The sequence below is a fragment of the Neophocaena asiaeorientalis genome, unplaced genomic scaffold (assembly GCF_003031525.2).
Source record: "Neophocaena asiaeorientalis asiaeorientalis breed wild unplaced genomic scaffold, Neophocaena_asiaeorientalis_V1.1 scaffold87, whole genome shotgun sequence".
Lineage (NCBI taxonomy): Eukaryota > Metazoa > Chordata > Mammalia > Artiodactyla > Phocoenidae > Neophocaena > Neophocaena asiaeorientalis.
Window position 1 is genome coordinate 1,652,539 of NW_020175432.1, and position 13,356 is coordinate 1,665,894.

At 56.4% G+C, this 13,356-nt stretch overlaps 1 protein-coding gene across 4 annotated transcripts in view; it reads left to right on the plus strand.

Moving 5' to 3' along the window:
* The window catches only part of SIN3B (SIN3 transcription regulator family member B), a 36,381-nt gene extending 23,125 nt beyond the window's left edge, over nt 1-13,256 (plus strand). For all 4 annotated transcript variants that reach the window (XM_024767289.1, XM_024767290.1, XM_024767292.1 and 1 more), the window contains 11 exons: nt 961-1,168; nt 2,457-2,573; nt 3,687-3,925; nt 4,663-4,846; nt 5,604-6,207; nt 6,396-6,565; nt 9,021-9,194; nt 9,483-9,575; nt 10,721-10,815; nt 11,023-11,227; nt 11,327-13,256. In XM_024767289.1, the coding sequence (XP_024623057.1) occupies nt 961-1,168; nt 2,457-2,573; nt 3,687-3,925; nt 4,663-4,846; nt 5,604-6,207; nt 6,396-6,565; nt 9,021-9,194; nt 9,483-9,575; nt 10,721-10,815; nt 11,023-11,227; nt 11,327-11,557 (2,320 nt within the window). In that variant the 3' untranslated portion in view covers nt 11,558-13,256. The remainder of the gene's footprint in view (nt 1-960; nt 1,169-2,456; nt 2,574-3,686; nt 3,926-4,662; nt 4,847-5,603; nt 6,208-6,395; nt 6,566-9,020; nt 9,195-9,482; nt 9,576-10,720; nt 10,816-11,022; nt 11,228-11,326) is intronic.
* The last annotated feature ends 100 nt before the right edge of the window (nt 13,257-13,356 follow it).

Sequence of the window (13,356 nt, forward strand, 5' to 3'; positions counted from 1 at the left end):
GGGGAGACTTGCAGGCTTAGTAATGGCAGGATCATCACACCAGCTGTCAAAATATCTGCACCCTTTCTGTAGGATTTGATATTCATTTAAACATTAATGCAGATGACATTGGGGGTCAGTTGCGTTAAAATCTTCCCATCGACATGCACGACCATTACATTATGAGAATTTGTCTAGGGAGGGGGCCTTCCTCATGAGGGAGGAAGGCCCTGGAGCTGGGAAGCAGATTTTATCTGTCAAGGGCCAAGGGTCACTGCTAACCAGCTTCTGGCATTGTGCGCAAGCAGCCACAGGCAATACTAAAGGAGTGGATGTGACCGACTGTTTACAGGCAGGTGTGGGGAGGTTGACTAGTTTGCTGATCCTTGGCCTAATGCCCGGCCTCTTCCAGTCAGGGAACATACATCGCTGACCCCAGCTTCTGCCAGTCCAGGTCATTTTATTTGGCGTGTTCAAGGACCTCCCGCAAGCGGTGGGGCCTGGTTGGTGACAGAGGGCTGGAGGGCAGATTCACACGCGGCAACTCCACACGTGTTAGGTGCTCGTCCTGCCTCTCGCCCCTCCTCTCTGATGTTGATCCTGACCATCTTTAGCTGCCGGCATCAACATGAAGCCATTTTAACATCTCCAGATCATTCTCAGAAGGGCCTCGGGATGCTACTTACCATTTGTCTTTCTTTCTTTTTTTTTTTTTTAGACTTTAAAAAAAAAATTGAAGTATAGTTGATTTACAATGTCGTGTTCGTTTTTGGTGTACAGCAAAGGGATTCAGATATATATATTTATTCTTTCTCAGATTCTATTCCATTATAGGTTATTATAAGATACCAGATATAGTTCCCTGTGCTGTACAGTAGGACCTTGTTGTTATCTATTTTATATATAGTAGTGTGTATCTGCTAATCCCAAACTCCTAATTTGTCCCTCCCACCTCCCTCCGACTTGTCTTTATTTCTGAAGGAAATTTCCAGAACTCTTTGCACAGTTCAAGTCCTTCCTGGGGGTGAAAGAGCTGTCCTTCGCCCCACCCATGAGTGACAGATCCGGGGATGGAATAAGCCGGGAAATCGACTACGCCTCATGCAAGCGCATCGGATCCAGCTACCGGGCGCTCCCCAAAACCTACCAGCAGCCCAAGTGCAGCGGGAGGACGGCCATCTGCAAGGAGGTAGCACTTCCCGGGGCTCACGTCAGCTTGTGTGCTGCATGCTCCTTACCCCCTCCTGTGTTCCACATGGAGGACCGAGTGTTGATCCCCCCGATGGTGAATGGTGGATGGTGCCGGGATGTGCCAAAACAAAATGCATGGGTGGAGATGACAGTTTCTTACCCTGCTGGTGGTTCTGGCAAGCCGCAGAGCACACGGCACCAGCATAGGGTTTGGCTTGTTCCTCCGTCATTTAGACTGAGATTTATTTCTGCCTTGAGCCCGCTCTGTTCCAGGTTCACTGCCCTCAGCATGTTTCTGTTTAGCTTGACCACTGAACACTTTTTCAGAGTTAGTAGACAGGCTTACTGCATTTCCAGAATTCAAGAGTGCCTGCTGGATTCCAGGATATGTAGTCTGGGAGTCAGCAGACTATGGCCCATGAGCCAAATCCGGCCCACTGCCTGTGTTTGTAAGTAAAGTTTTATTGGCACACGGACATGCCCATTTGTTTACATACTGCCTGCGGCTGCTTTGCCAGGACAAGAGCAGAGTTGAGTACAGGCGTGCCTTGGAGATATTGTGGGTTTGGTTCCAGAGTACTGCAGTAAAGCAAACATCGCAATAAAGCGAGTCACACAAATTCTTTGGTCTCCCAGTGCATATAAAAGTTACGTTTATACGTACTGTAGGCTGATAAGTGCGCAGTAGTGTTATGTCTGAACAAAACAATGTATGTACCTTAATTTAAAATATTTTATTGCTAAAATAAGCTAACCATCATCTGAGCCTTCAGCGAGTCACTGATCACAGATCCCTGTAACAAATGTAATAATAATGAAGAAGCTTGAAATATTGTGACCATCACCAAAGTGTGACACAGAGACACAAAGTGAGCAAATGCTGTTGGAAAAATGGCACCGATGAGCTTGCTCGATGCAGGGTTGCTGCAAACCTTCACATTGTTTAAAAAAGAAAAAAAGGCAGTATCTGTGAAGCACAGTAAAGCGACGTATCTCTGTAGACCTGACAGACCAAGTGACCTGCGAAACCTAAAATATTTATCTGGCCCTTTACAGAGAAAGTTTGCCAACCCCAAAGCATTGATAGTAAGATTTGTTCACTTGATCAAAGCCACGTTTTCTCTTAAAACCACTTTAAAGGTAATTTTACTATTTGTATGATAAGGTAATTTCCTGTAAAATCAGTATTGTTACTTATCCTCGTATCTTCTACGCTGGACAACACAGTAAACCACTCTGGCAGTGGGGGCCTGGCGCGCTGGTCACGGCATTTCCTCTTGGTGCAGGTACTGAACGACACCTGGGTGTCCTTCCCCTCCTGGTCAGAGGACTCCACCTTCGTCAGCTCCAAGAAGACACCCTACGAGGAGCAGCTGCACCGTTGTGAGGACGAGCGTTTCGAGGTGTGTGTGCAGGCCCACCTTCTCCACGGCCCCGCCCTCGCTTTCCCCAGTTCATCTCCTCTGCACCCTGGGATGTATCCTGATCCTCCTTGAGCCCTCTCGTCTCCTTTAGAGTATCAGGGATTCCAGCACTTTCCAGCAGGGGGCAGCTCCTGAAAGCCTCCCTTTTCTGCCTTGCTGGCCTCCAGGCTGGCTAGGCATTGGGGTGTGTGTGTGTGTGTGTGTGTGTGTGTGTGTGTGTGTGTGTTCATTAACTAAAATTAGGTTCACTTAAGTAATTTTTTTTAATACAAATTTTTACCGAGATCATTGTAGATTCACATGCAGCTTAAAAAATAACACAGAGTGATCCGGGTGCCCTTTCCCCAGTGGTAACAGCTTGTAAATCTCTGGCACAGTGTCAGAGCCGGGATATGGACATTGACCCGGCCATGATCTTATTCACGTCTCCCTAGTTGGACTTGTATTCGTGGGGGGTGCGGGGGGGGCAGGGTATCTTGTGCACAAGCGTGTGCATGTGTGTTTAGCTCTGTGCGGTTCTCTCACCGGTGGAGGTCCATGTATCCAGCACCACAGCCAAGATACTGAACAGTTCCCCCACCAGCAGGATCTCTCACACTGTTCCTTTATATCCCCATCCACCTCCCTCCCCAATTCCCAGCATCCATCAACCTATCCTCCACCTCCTTCACTTTGTCCTAAGTGGAATCAGTCACATGGTATATAACTTTTGGGGATTGGCTACCCCCAGCACATGTTCTGGGGAGTCACCCGGGGACTGTATGTACCACGCGTCCCTTCCTCTTCATTGCTGAGTGTAACGTGCTTTTGATGCCTGTGGGAAGGGTCAGCCTAGGACCCATTCCCCTCCTCAGATGGGTCCACCAGTGGTGAGGTCCAGGTGATGCCATCATCGCCCAGGTCTGGACCGCCCCCACACCCCCGTAACCAGCTGTGCTCCCTCCAGTCCCCCAGACCCACGTCAGGGCCACCACACCCTGATGTCTATCGTCCCCTCTTCAGTTCTGCACATCCCTTCTGCCAGCCCAGGCCCGTCCCTAGGGCCCCACTGACGCCCCGACAGCTGACCCCTTTCTGCTTTCCTGTCCATAGTTAGACGTTGTCCTGGAGACCAACCTGGCCACGATCCGGGTGTTGGAAAGTGTGCAGAAGAAGCTCTCCCGGATGGCGCCGGAAGACCAGGAGAAGTTCCGGCTGGATGACTGTCTGGGGGGCACGTCAGAGGTGATCCAGCGCCGCGCCATCCACCGCATTTATGGCGACAAGGCTCCGGAGATCATTGAGAGCCTCAAGAAGAACCCTGTCACCGCTGTCCCCGTCGTCCTGAAAAGGTGTCCTCATGCTTCTGACCACCCTGCCTGCTGCAGGGAGCCCCCCAGCAGCTCATTAGTGCTGTTTGTCACGGGTGTAATCGTGAGGGGGTCCCTGGGGTCTCAGTCTGGTTGGTTACAGTGTTTTCCAGTCTTGCTTCATCTCCCCATTCCATTCCCGAGAGGAAAGCACAACTGTCAACAGTTGTTTGTGTCCTCCTAGAACTTTCTGCCATGCACATAATCATATCTCAACCTGAACATGAAAAGTAACTATTTTAAAGCACAAATGGGACCATCCTATATCACGGCTTGCCTTTTATTTAATCATATGTTTGGGACCCTCACTGTGCCAGTGAACAGGTATTGGTTAAATGGCTGCCCTCAGCCAGGTGCTGTACCCAGCCCTGGGGCTACAGAGCCAAACGAGCCCGACACGGTCGCTTCCATTGCGGGGTTCACAGTTGAGCAAGGGAGCCCGGCGGTCGAGCCAGCAGCTGCATAGAGCGCAGTCAGTTCTGTGGGCCAGGACAGCGATGTTTGAGAAACCTTAAAACTGGCTATGCGGGTTCCACGGGGCCGTTACCCCCTCCCTCCTTTATACAGCACAGAGCCCGCTGCACAGGCCTGGAGCTGGCAGTCCCGAGTGTGGAACATGTCCAGTGGGTCTGTGGGTGGAAGACAGGCTGGCCCTGCACAGGGGTGACTCGGGCAGGTGTCCCGGGCTGTCTGTATGCTAAGCCCCTCTGGCCCTGCAGGCTGAAGGCCAAAGAGGAGGAGTGGCGGGAGGCCCAGCAGGGCTTCAACAAGATCTGGCGGGAGCAGTATGAGAAGGCGTACCTCAAGTCCCTGGACCACCAGGCCGTGAACTTCAAGCAGAATGACACCAAGGCCCTTCGCTCCAAGAGCTTGCTCAATGAGATTGAGAGTGTCTATGACGAGGTGAGGCCCTCCTCAGCCGGGGTCGGGGCAGGCTGCCCGGCCCAAGCTCTGGCTCTCCTGGCCTCGAGCAGATGGCCAGCTCTCTGTGCCTCCGTTGCCCTCGCTGGGCTGCATAGGGGTGAGGCTGGGTGTTTCTGTAGCACCCAGCATAGGGCTGGCCCAGGAGGCAGATTGAGGCCACCCTGCCATTGTCAGCAGAGAGGGGCGACTAGGGCCGACCGTGCTTCTGTGTGGCTCTGGACTCAGTGAGGGGAGTGGTTGGCGTGGGCTGGTGAACGGGAGCGAGTAGGTGGGAGGCTTGTGCCAGCACCGGGTGATGGCAGGACCATGGAAGGGCTCGTGGCAGGCGGGGAAAGGACAGAGGCAGGGAACATTGCGGGGTGGTGACGGACCGGGTGTGCAGGGCTGAGGGGGCCGGGCCGGAGTGCAAGCCGTTGCAGGTCTTCCGGGGTCTAGCCAAGTGTCTGTGAATGAATGATGGTGGGCAGAGGCCCGTGGTCCTCCCTGAGCCTTCCTCACCCCCAAGGCAGCCTGGGTCAGCTGGACTCGAATAATCAGGGTGCTGCTCGCCTCGTTTCCCCCAGCCTCTGAGTGCTGCTGCGGGCCTTGGTAGTGGGAGTTCGGCCTCGTTTTGGTTCCAGAGCTCAGCTGGGCCCCCAGCCATTGTGATGCCCTCAGAGCCCCATGGCCCTGGACCCCCTACTTGGAGTTCTCCCAGTGGGTCGCTTCCCGTCTAACAGCCGCCCTGTCTCCCCAGCACCAGGAGCAGCACTCGGAGGGCCGCAGCGCCCCCTCCAGCGAGCCGCACCTCATCTTCGTATACGAGGACCGGCAGATCCTGGAGGACGCGGCCGCCCTCATCAGCTACTACGTGAAGCGGCAGCCGGCCATCCAGAAGGAGGACCAGGGCACCATCCACCAGCTGGTGCACCAGTTCGTGCCCAGCCTCTTCTTCTCCCAGCAGCTGGACCTGGGCGCGTCCGAGGACTCCGCCGATGAGGGCCGGGGGAGCCCCCAGGGGCAGAGTGCAGACCCTGGTGACCGGAAGAAGCCAGCGCCCGGACCGCAGAGCAGCGCCTCGGAGGAGAAGGGGGCCTCAGGCGAGGCGCCGGCCACAGAGCAGCAGCCGCCGCAGCACAAGCCCCTGGACGACGTCTACAGCCTCTTCTTTGCCAACAACAACTGGTATTTCTTCCTGCGCCTCCATCAGACCCTGTGCTCCAGGCTTCTGAAGATCTACCGCCAGGCACAGAAGCAGCTCCTGGAGTACCGGACGGAGAAGGAAAGGGAGAAACTGCTCTGCGAGGGCCGCCGGGAGAAGGGCAACGACCCCGCCATGGAGCTGCGGCTGAAGCAGCCAAGTGAGCCCCTGGGCCCAGGGATGACAGCGTGGGGGCTTGCCTCTGAGATCCGGGAGGGGAGGCGGGCCAGCTGAGCAGCTGCCCCAGAGCCCCGGGCCACCTGCAGTGGGAGGCGGTGACTCCAGATCCTTCCTGGTGGTGGCCGCGTGGGAGCCGGGCCCTCCGTGACCATGGTGCCGCCCCCTCAGGTGAGGTGGAGCTGGAGGAATACTACCCGGCCTTCCTGGACATGGTGCGGAGCCTGCTGGAGGGCAGCATCGACCCCACGCAGTACGAGGACACCCTGCGCGAGATGTTCACCATCCACGCCTACGTGGGCTTCACCATGGACAAGCTGGTGCAGAGCATCGCCCGGCAGGTGAGCAGGCGTGGGGCAGGCAAGCGGGCAGCACCTCCCTGCGAGTCCCTTTCCTTCACTCCTGTGCCTGCGGTTGATCCCGTGCTTGGCACCTTTCCTTTTTTTTCAATTAAGGTAGAATTCTTGTAAAGTAATATTCGCCAGTTTTAAGTGAACGTTTCAGTGGAGTTTAGCACATTTGCAGTGTTGTGCAGCCATCATCTCTGAGTAGTTCTAATTTCCATCTTCCCCCAAAGAAACCCTGTCTCCATTAGCAGTCACTCCCCATCCCTCCTCTCCCAGCCCTCTTCTGTCTCTCTGGATTTGCCTGTTCTGGGTATTTCACATAAACAGAATCACATACTATGTGGCCTTTTGTGTCTGGCTTCTTTCACTCAGCCTAACATTTAAAAGGTTCATCCACAATGTAGCGTGTGTCAGTATATCACCCACTTTTATGGTCAAATAACATTCCATTGTGTGGAGGGACCACATTTTGTCCTTCCATTCATCCGTTGATGGACACTTGGGTTGTTTCCACCTTTTGGTGGTGGCGACCAGTGCTGCTGTGGATGTGCGTGTGCGAGGATACGTCTGAGCCCCTGTTGAAAAACCTTTCATGAGGGTTGTTTGGCAACATGTAAAGAAACTGTGGCCACTTTTCCTGGCGGGGGAATATCCGTGACGTACATCAGCGTCACCCGCAGCTGAATGTCAACAAGAGGAAATTGGTCATAAGTATATAAACAGCAAAGCCCCAGACGAGTCGGGTGCGGTCCCGGGACGTGGGTGCTGCTTGGTGACCACTCGAGTTGTTGTTCAACTTGACTTGCATTTCCTGGTTGTCAAGTGTTCATCGTAAAGTGGAAAAGAAGCAGAGGAAGGAATAATGTCATTACTCTGCCACCCAGGTACAGTTACTAGAAACATTTTAGAAATGGCAATTCCTTCCAGGTTTTACAAATTTCTTATTGAAGTAAAACACATACAGAAAAGTGCCGACTCCTCAGTGTGCAGCTCGGTGGGTCTTCACAGATGGACACCCCACCCGTGTCCCCTCCAGCCACCCCCCGACTCACGGGCACCCGCTGCTGATTTCTGACACTGGGGTAGAGTCCCTGGTTCTGAAGCTGCATAAACTCAGCGTCTGGCTACGTCCAGGCAGCGCGATTCTCTGAGATTCCTGTCTGTTGAGATGCCCGTTAGCTCCTTCATCGTCCACCTGGGAAGGATTCCAGGGACGAGGTCCCATTTGGGCCCTTGGAGCAGCACTTTGCATCCCCTGTGGGCCGTATGTATGCATGACCTCTGCTCCCCTGGGTGGGGTGCAGGCAGACACAGCCAGCCTTGGGGGGAAGCTTCCAGATTCTTGGCCCACTCTGGTCCTGCCCCGGGGGGCCGGGGCGGGGAGGGCTCTCTCATCTCTCCTGGACCTAGCGAGTCGGCTCCCAACAGGCCACAGCTCTCAGGAAGGCGGCCCCATCTGTAGCACCGGGAGGATTGGACCATATATACTTCGACTCATGCCTTTTTTTAAAAACAAAACTCCTCTCCACAAATGTCTCCTGTAAAACCTGTTTTAAAAGATAAAAGAAGCAATAAAAATGGAGCCGTTTAGTTGGAGCCATAGTGAAGGCAGGACCCCCACATGAGGCTCACAGGGCCCCTCCACGCAACACCTGTAACCTGCAGCGTCGTATCCACACTCTTTACTTCCTTGTATTTATTTACTTTTTAAAGTAGCATTTCTTATTTTCAGTAACAGCAGCTAACGTTGATTGGGAATGTGCTGGATGTCAGGCACCATGTGAGACCCATGTGTGTCCACGCGTCACTGTGTGCACTCAGCAGAGGGGCACACAGAGCGGAGCCTGCGGCCCTAAGTCTGCAGTAGCCTGTCTGGGCCACAGCTCACGCGCAGAGGGGCCGACTCACGCCGGCCTCGGCCTTTTCCAATCCTTGTCTCATCCTAGGCCTAAAGGTTTTAAGTATGCTTATAGGTGTTAAAGGAATCACTTGTGTTTATGACTGAACGCTGGCGGAAGACGATCACTGCTTTTATGATTACCCTCCCCATTTTGGCACACTTCCGTTTGCATCTTTTCTGTGCGTTTCTCACACCCAGGCAGGGTTTGCTGGTCTGCTCTGGTTGGCTCGGGTTTGCTCTTGTCTGGTTTGGTCTAGTTTGGTCTCGCTTTTGGTCTGGTCCGGTTTGCTAGTTTGCTCTGATTTAGTCTGGCCTGGTCTGCCCCAGTCTGGTCTGGTTTAGTCTGGTCTAGTTTGCTCTGGTCTGCATCCGGCATGGAGGTCGCCCTGCACAGCCCGTTGGACGCTGGTCTTCACCCCCATCCCGTGGACTTTGCCACACCGTCTCTGGGTGAGGTAGGGGCTCCAGCAGGAGGTGGGAGTGGTGGCTGTGCCTCAGCCCTCCTGGCGGGCACACGCCAGGCACCCACCGGCCCTCCCTCCCCGGCAGCTGCACCACCTCGTGAGCGACGATGTCTGTCTGAAGGTGGTGGAGCTCTACCTGAACGAGAAGAAGCGGGGTGCTGCCGGCGGGAACCTGTCCTCCCGCTGTGTCCGCGCCGCCAGGGAGACCAGCTATCAGTGGAAGGCCGAGCGGTGCATGGCTGACGAGAACTGCTTTAAGGTGAGAGGCCAGCCACACTGAGCCCCACACGAGGCTGTGGGGAGCACGGCGGGCACCCACGACAGGAGCCCAGTACCGTGTGCTGCTTTCGCTGGGCCTCTGGATGCAGGCCCCGGCCCCGGAGGGCACCACAGGGCCTGTGAGGTGGGAGCCCGGCACGTGGTCCCTCAAGGAAGGAGGGGGCTTGGAGGCTGGTGAAGAGGGATCATTGATGACCTTTCGACCTCATCCTCTGCCGGCCTGGGCTGTTCTCGTGGCTTCAGGCTGTTTGTCCCCCTCCTTCCCCAGGTGATGTTCCTCCAGCGCAAAGGGCAGGTGATCATGACCATTGAGCTCCTGGACACCGAGGAAGCCCAGACAGAGGACCCACTAGAGGTGCAGGTGAGGACCGCAGCCCTGTGCTCTGTGCCTTGGACACACCATGGGGGCCAGGGGCAGCCACAGGCGGCATCGTGGGGCTCCCACCACGGGAGCCCATGCACATGCTGGCCGAGCACAAGCCGCAAAACGTCCACCAGAGAAGCCTCTGTGCAGGCTGAATGCTCTCCTTGGAAACGCATCAGGAGGTGGGAGTTGCCGGTGGCCTCTCAGGAGCCAGGGGTGTGTCCCAGGGCCGGAAGGCCGTGTGGGAGCCAGGCCGGCTTCCCCCGAAACCCCGGCTCCTGCCACCTGCTGCCGACACCGTGCCATCCGCCCATGGCCAGCCCAGTCACTCAGACCCCGCAGCATGTGGCCGCCGCGCTACCTGTGCATGAAGCTCAGAGCTCTGGGTGCCCCCTGACCACCAGGAGAAAACCCACCTGGCCCACACGTTGAGGTGCACATTCCGCTTGGTGCCCGCACGCCAGGGAGCAGGGCCCAGAAGCCCAAGCCGCCTTCACAGAGCTGGGGCGCCACCCACCGCAGCCTCGGGGGCTCCCTTCACAGCGCCCTTCGCTGGAAACACTCCAAAACAAGGGAGGGTAGGGGCCTGCACACCCGGTCCCTTCCAGAAGTTTCCAGCAAATGTGCTGTTGTTAAGCTTGAGTCTGGAGGAGCCTCGTGCTTTAACAGGGTGGTGAGCAGTTGAAGGATCCCTCGGACGCTGCAGGCCATGTCTGCCCTGGACCTGGTGACCACTCCGGGCCCCCCCTTTACTCAGCCGCAATTCCTGCCGGTGCTCTCCCTCTTCCTACCTGCTGTCTGTGTCCTGATGTCTGTTCCTGCTCACCCATCCCCCAGAGCCCGCTCTCCTCCGTGTCAGGGGCCTCCTGTTCCACGTGAACTTATCATGTGATGGATACGGGAAAGTCGTTACACAGCAGGGATTTATCCACTTAAGGACGAAATGCCGTAAATCATCTGAATAGTGGCCTGGCTGTGCATGTCCCACTCCAGCTGAGCCCTTTATCGGGAGCTGCAGTCTGCTGGTCTCTATCACAGTTCAGGGTCCTCGATAGCTGTTATCCTAGTGCTTCGGGAGGGGTGGGGACAAAGTCCCCGGGAGCCTCTGATGACCTGGGCTGCGTCTCCCTCTGTCCCCCAAGCACCTGGCTCGGTACGTGGAGCAGTACGTGGGGACCGAGGGTGCGTCCAGCTCGCCCACCGAGGGCTTCCTCCTGAAGCCTGTGTTCCTGCAGAGGTGAGAGGACTTTGGGCCCGGGGGCCTCTCCCACCATTGCCAGCACCCAGCGTGACGGGGTTTTATTAGTTTTCACGGGATCAAAGGGTTTGGGTGGTGGTTTTTATTGCTTCCGATTGCGTTTCTCCAACCCTGGGAGGTCAGGCATCTTCCCAGTGTTGCTGGGCCACGAGGACCTTCTAGTCTGCAAATCCTCCTCGCCCCCAGGAACCTCAAGAAGTTCCGCAGGTGGCAGTGTGAGCAGGTGCGCGCGCTGCGGGGTGAGGCCAAGAGCTCCTGGAAGCGGCTGGTCGGGGTAGAGAGCGCCTGCAACGTGGACTGCCGCTTCAAACTCAGCACCCACAAGATGATGTTCATCGTGAACTCCGAGGACTACATGTACCGCCGTGGGACGCTCGGCCGGGCCAAGCAGGTGCCCCTCCCTGCCCACGTCCCGGGAACCTGGGGGCCAGCCCACAGCTGTCTGGGGTGCCTGGGCCATCCTGATTCTTCTCTCCCCCGCCCCCTGCAGGTGCAGCCCCTGGTCCTGCTGCGCCACCACCAGCACTTCGAGGAGTGGCACAGCCGCTGGCTGGAGGACAACGTGCCGGTGGAGGCAGCCAGCCTGGTGCAGGACTGGCTGATGGGCGAGGAGGACGAGGACATGGTGCCCTGCAAGACGCTCTGCGAGACGGCTCATGTGCACGGGCTGCCGGTGACCCGCTACCGAGTGCAGTACAGCCGCCGCCCGGCCTCGCCCTGACACTCCCACACGGGCACCACGACCCGCACTTAGTGCAGTTGCTTCCTCGGCCTGTGTGTCCATCGGGCGTTCTCATGAACAGTGTGAGGGGCGCAGAGCGTCCCCCAGCCTTGCTGCTATCGGCTGTGAGCTCCAGAGAAGGGCGGGTGGTGTCGGCTCTCGGCCCCACGCTGCCATCCCTCTTGGCTTCCCCGCTTCCTTTGGGCCCGTCCTGTGCCAGACGTAAAGCACTCCCCACACTTGAACTCTAGGGGCTCAGTCCCCACTGGAAGGGGGAGAAGCAGTGCACCGCTCAAGGCACAAGTGAGTGCGTTCACATGCCTGCTGGGCTACTCCCGTCACACATGCCAAATCCCCAGGCTTGGGCACCGCTGGTCCTTTCCTGCGTATGGTGAAAGTGGGGGGAGAGCCACGCGAGGGCTCACGTTCAGGACCGGTCAGCGTTTGAGGGTCCCTGACGTCGGAGGAGTCGGGCCCAGGTGGACCTGCTTGAAAAGCATGTCCTTCCCAGGCTTCTAGAAACATTTCCCAAGCTGGGCAACAGCCTGCATCTGACAGTTCGGGCATCAGCTTGGCCCAGCGGGTGCCTGCCTGGGGTCCTCAGTCACTTCGAAAGTGAGAAGAGCCCTTTCAGCCAGACTGTTGGGATCCTGCTTTGACATCCAGACAGAGTGGGCAGGCGGCACCAGAACTGGCCAGAAGACCCTGCTCTGGAAAAAGAGACTCAAACCCCGTGTTGATCCGACAGCTGGACTCTGGGCACGTGAGGGGAGGGGGCCTGGCCTGCCCTGCCGCACCCGCTGAGCTCGAGTGGTCCCACCCTGGGAGGGCCCTGGGGTGCGGTTGTGTACCTAAGATGGACATTCTAGAAGTATATATATGCACACATATTTATTCCTTTATGCTCTCTTAGTGGTTGTAAGTTCTACAACGGCCAAGTCCCACGGCCTCTCTGGGGGTGACAGCCCTCTTCGTGGACTTCTGCATATCCACCCCAACGCCTCCATTCCGGCAGCCACCCCCCGGGGCGGGTATGGTGTGAGGGGCAAAAGCTTCTTCTGTGCCAAGAATGCCAAGCAGTTCGGGCTAGGAACCAGCTTTTTGAACTTCCTGCACCATGAGAAGCTCTGGCCGGGCCCCTGACACCATCAGCGAGTGGGCTCCACTGACCCGTGGGCCTGGAAGAACCCCTGTGCAGCTGCCCCTGCCAGCCGCAGCCCTTGCCTTCCTGCAGCTGAGCTGTGCCAAACACCCAAGGTTCCGGGAATTGGAGACGTGGTTCTAGAAGTTTACCTGTGGAACTCGAGGTTTGCAAAGCCTGTGACTCCAGGCCTGGGCGATTCCAAGGCCAACCTGTCCCACCTGGGTGTCTCCTCACCCGTGTTTTCTCACGTGTAATCCATGCACTTTGTACGCATCCTTGTTTTATAAGAAGGAAACTTATCAGAATTCCTGAACCAGACCCTCCCGGCAGCCGTCCTCCTCGGGAGCCCGCAGCCCCTCCTGTGCCTCTGCCTGGGCCTGGGGTGCGGGCCATACCCCACCAAGCCCCCCATCCTGCATGCTTCTAGGGAGCATCTCTTCTGTTTTTGAAGAATTTCTGTTCTGGGGCTTGTACTTCCTTTGCAGCTGTTTTGAATGTAGTTTTCCTTTTCTATTTATTTGCACATTAAAGCTAAAAATTAAATATTGATCTAAAGCTGTGAGGTTCAGTCAGTCATTTCCTGTGAGCAAATCTGGGGGTGACCTCTCACTGCCAGGGGAGTTGGCCTGACCGCAGGGAGTGTCTGCACAGGAGA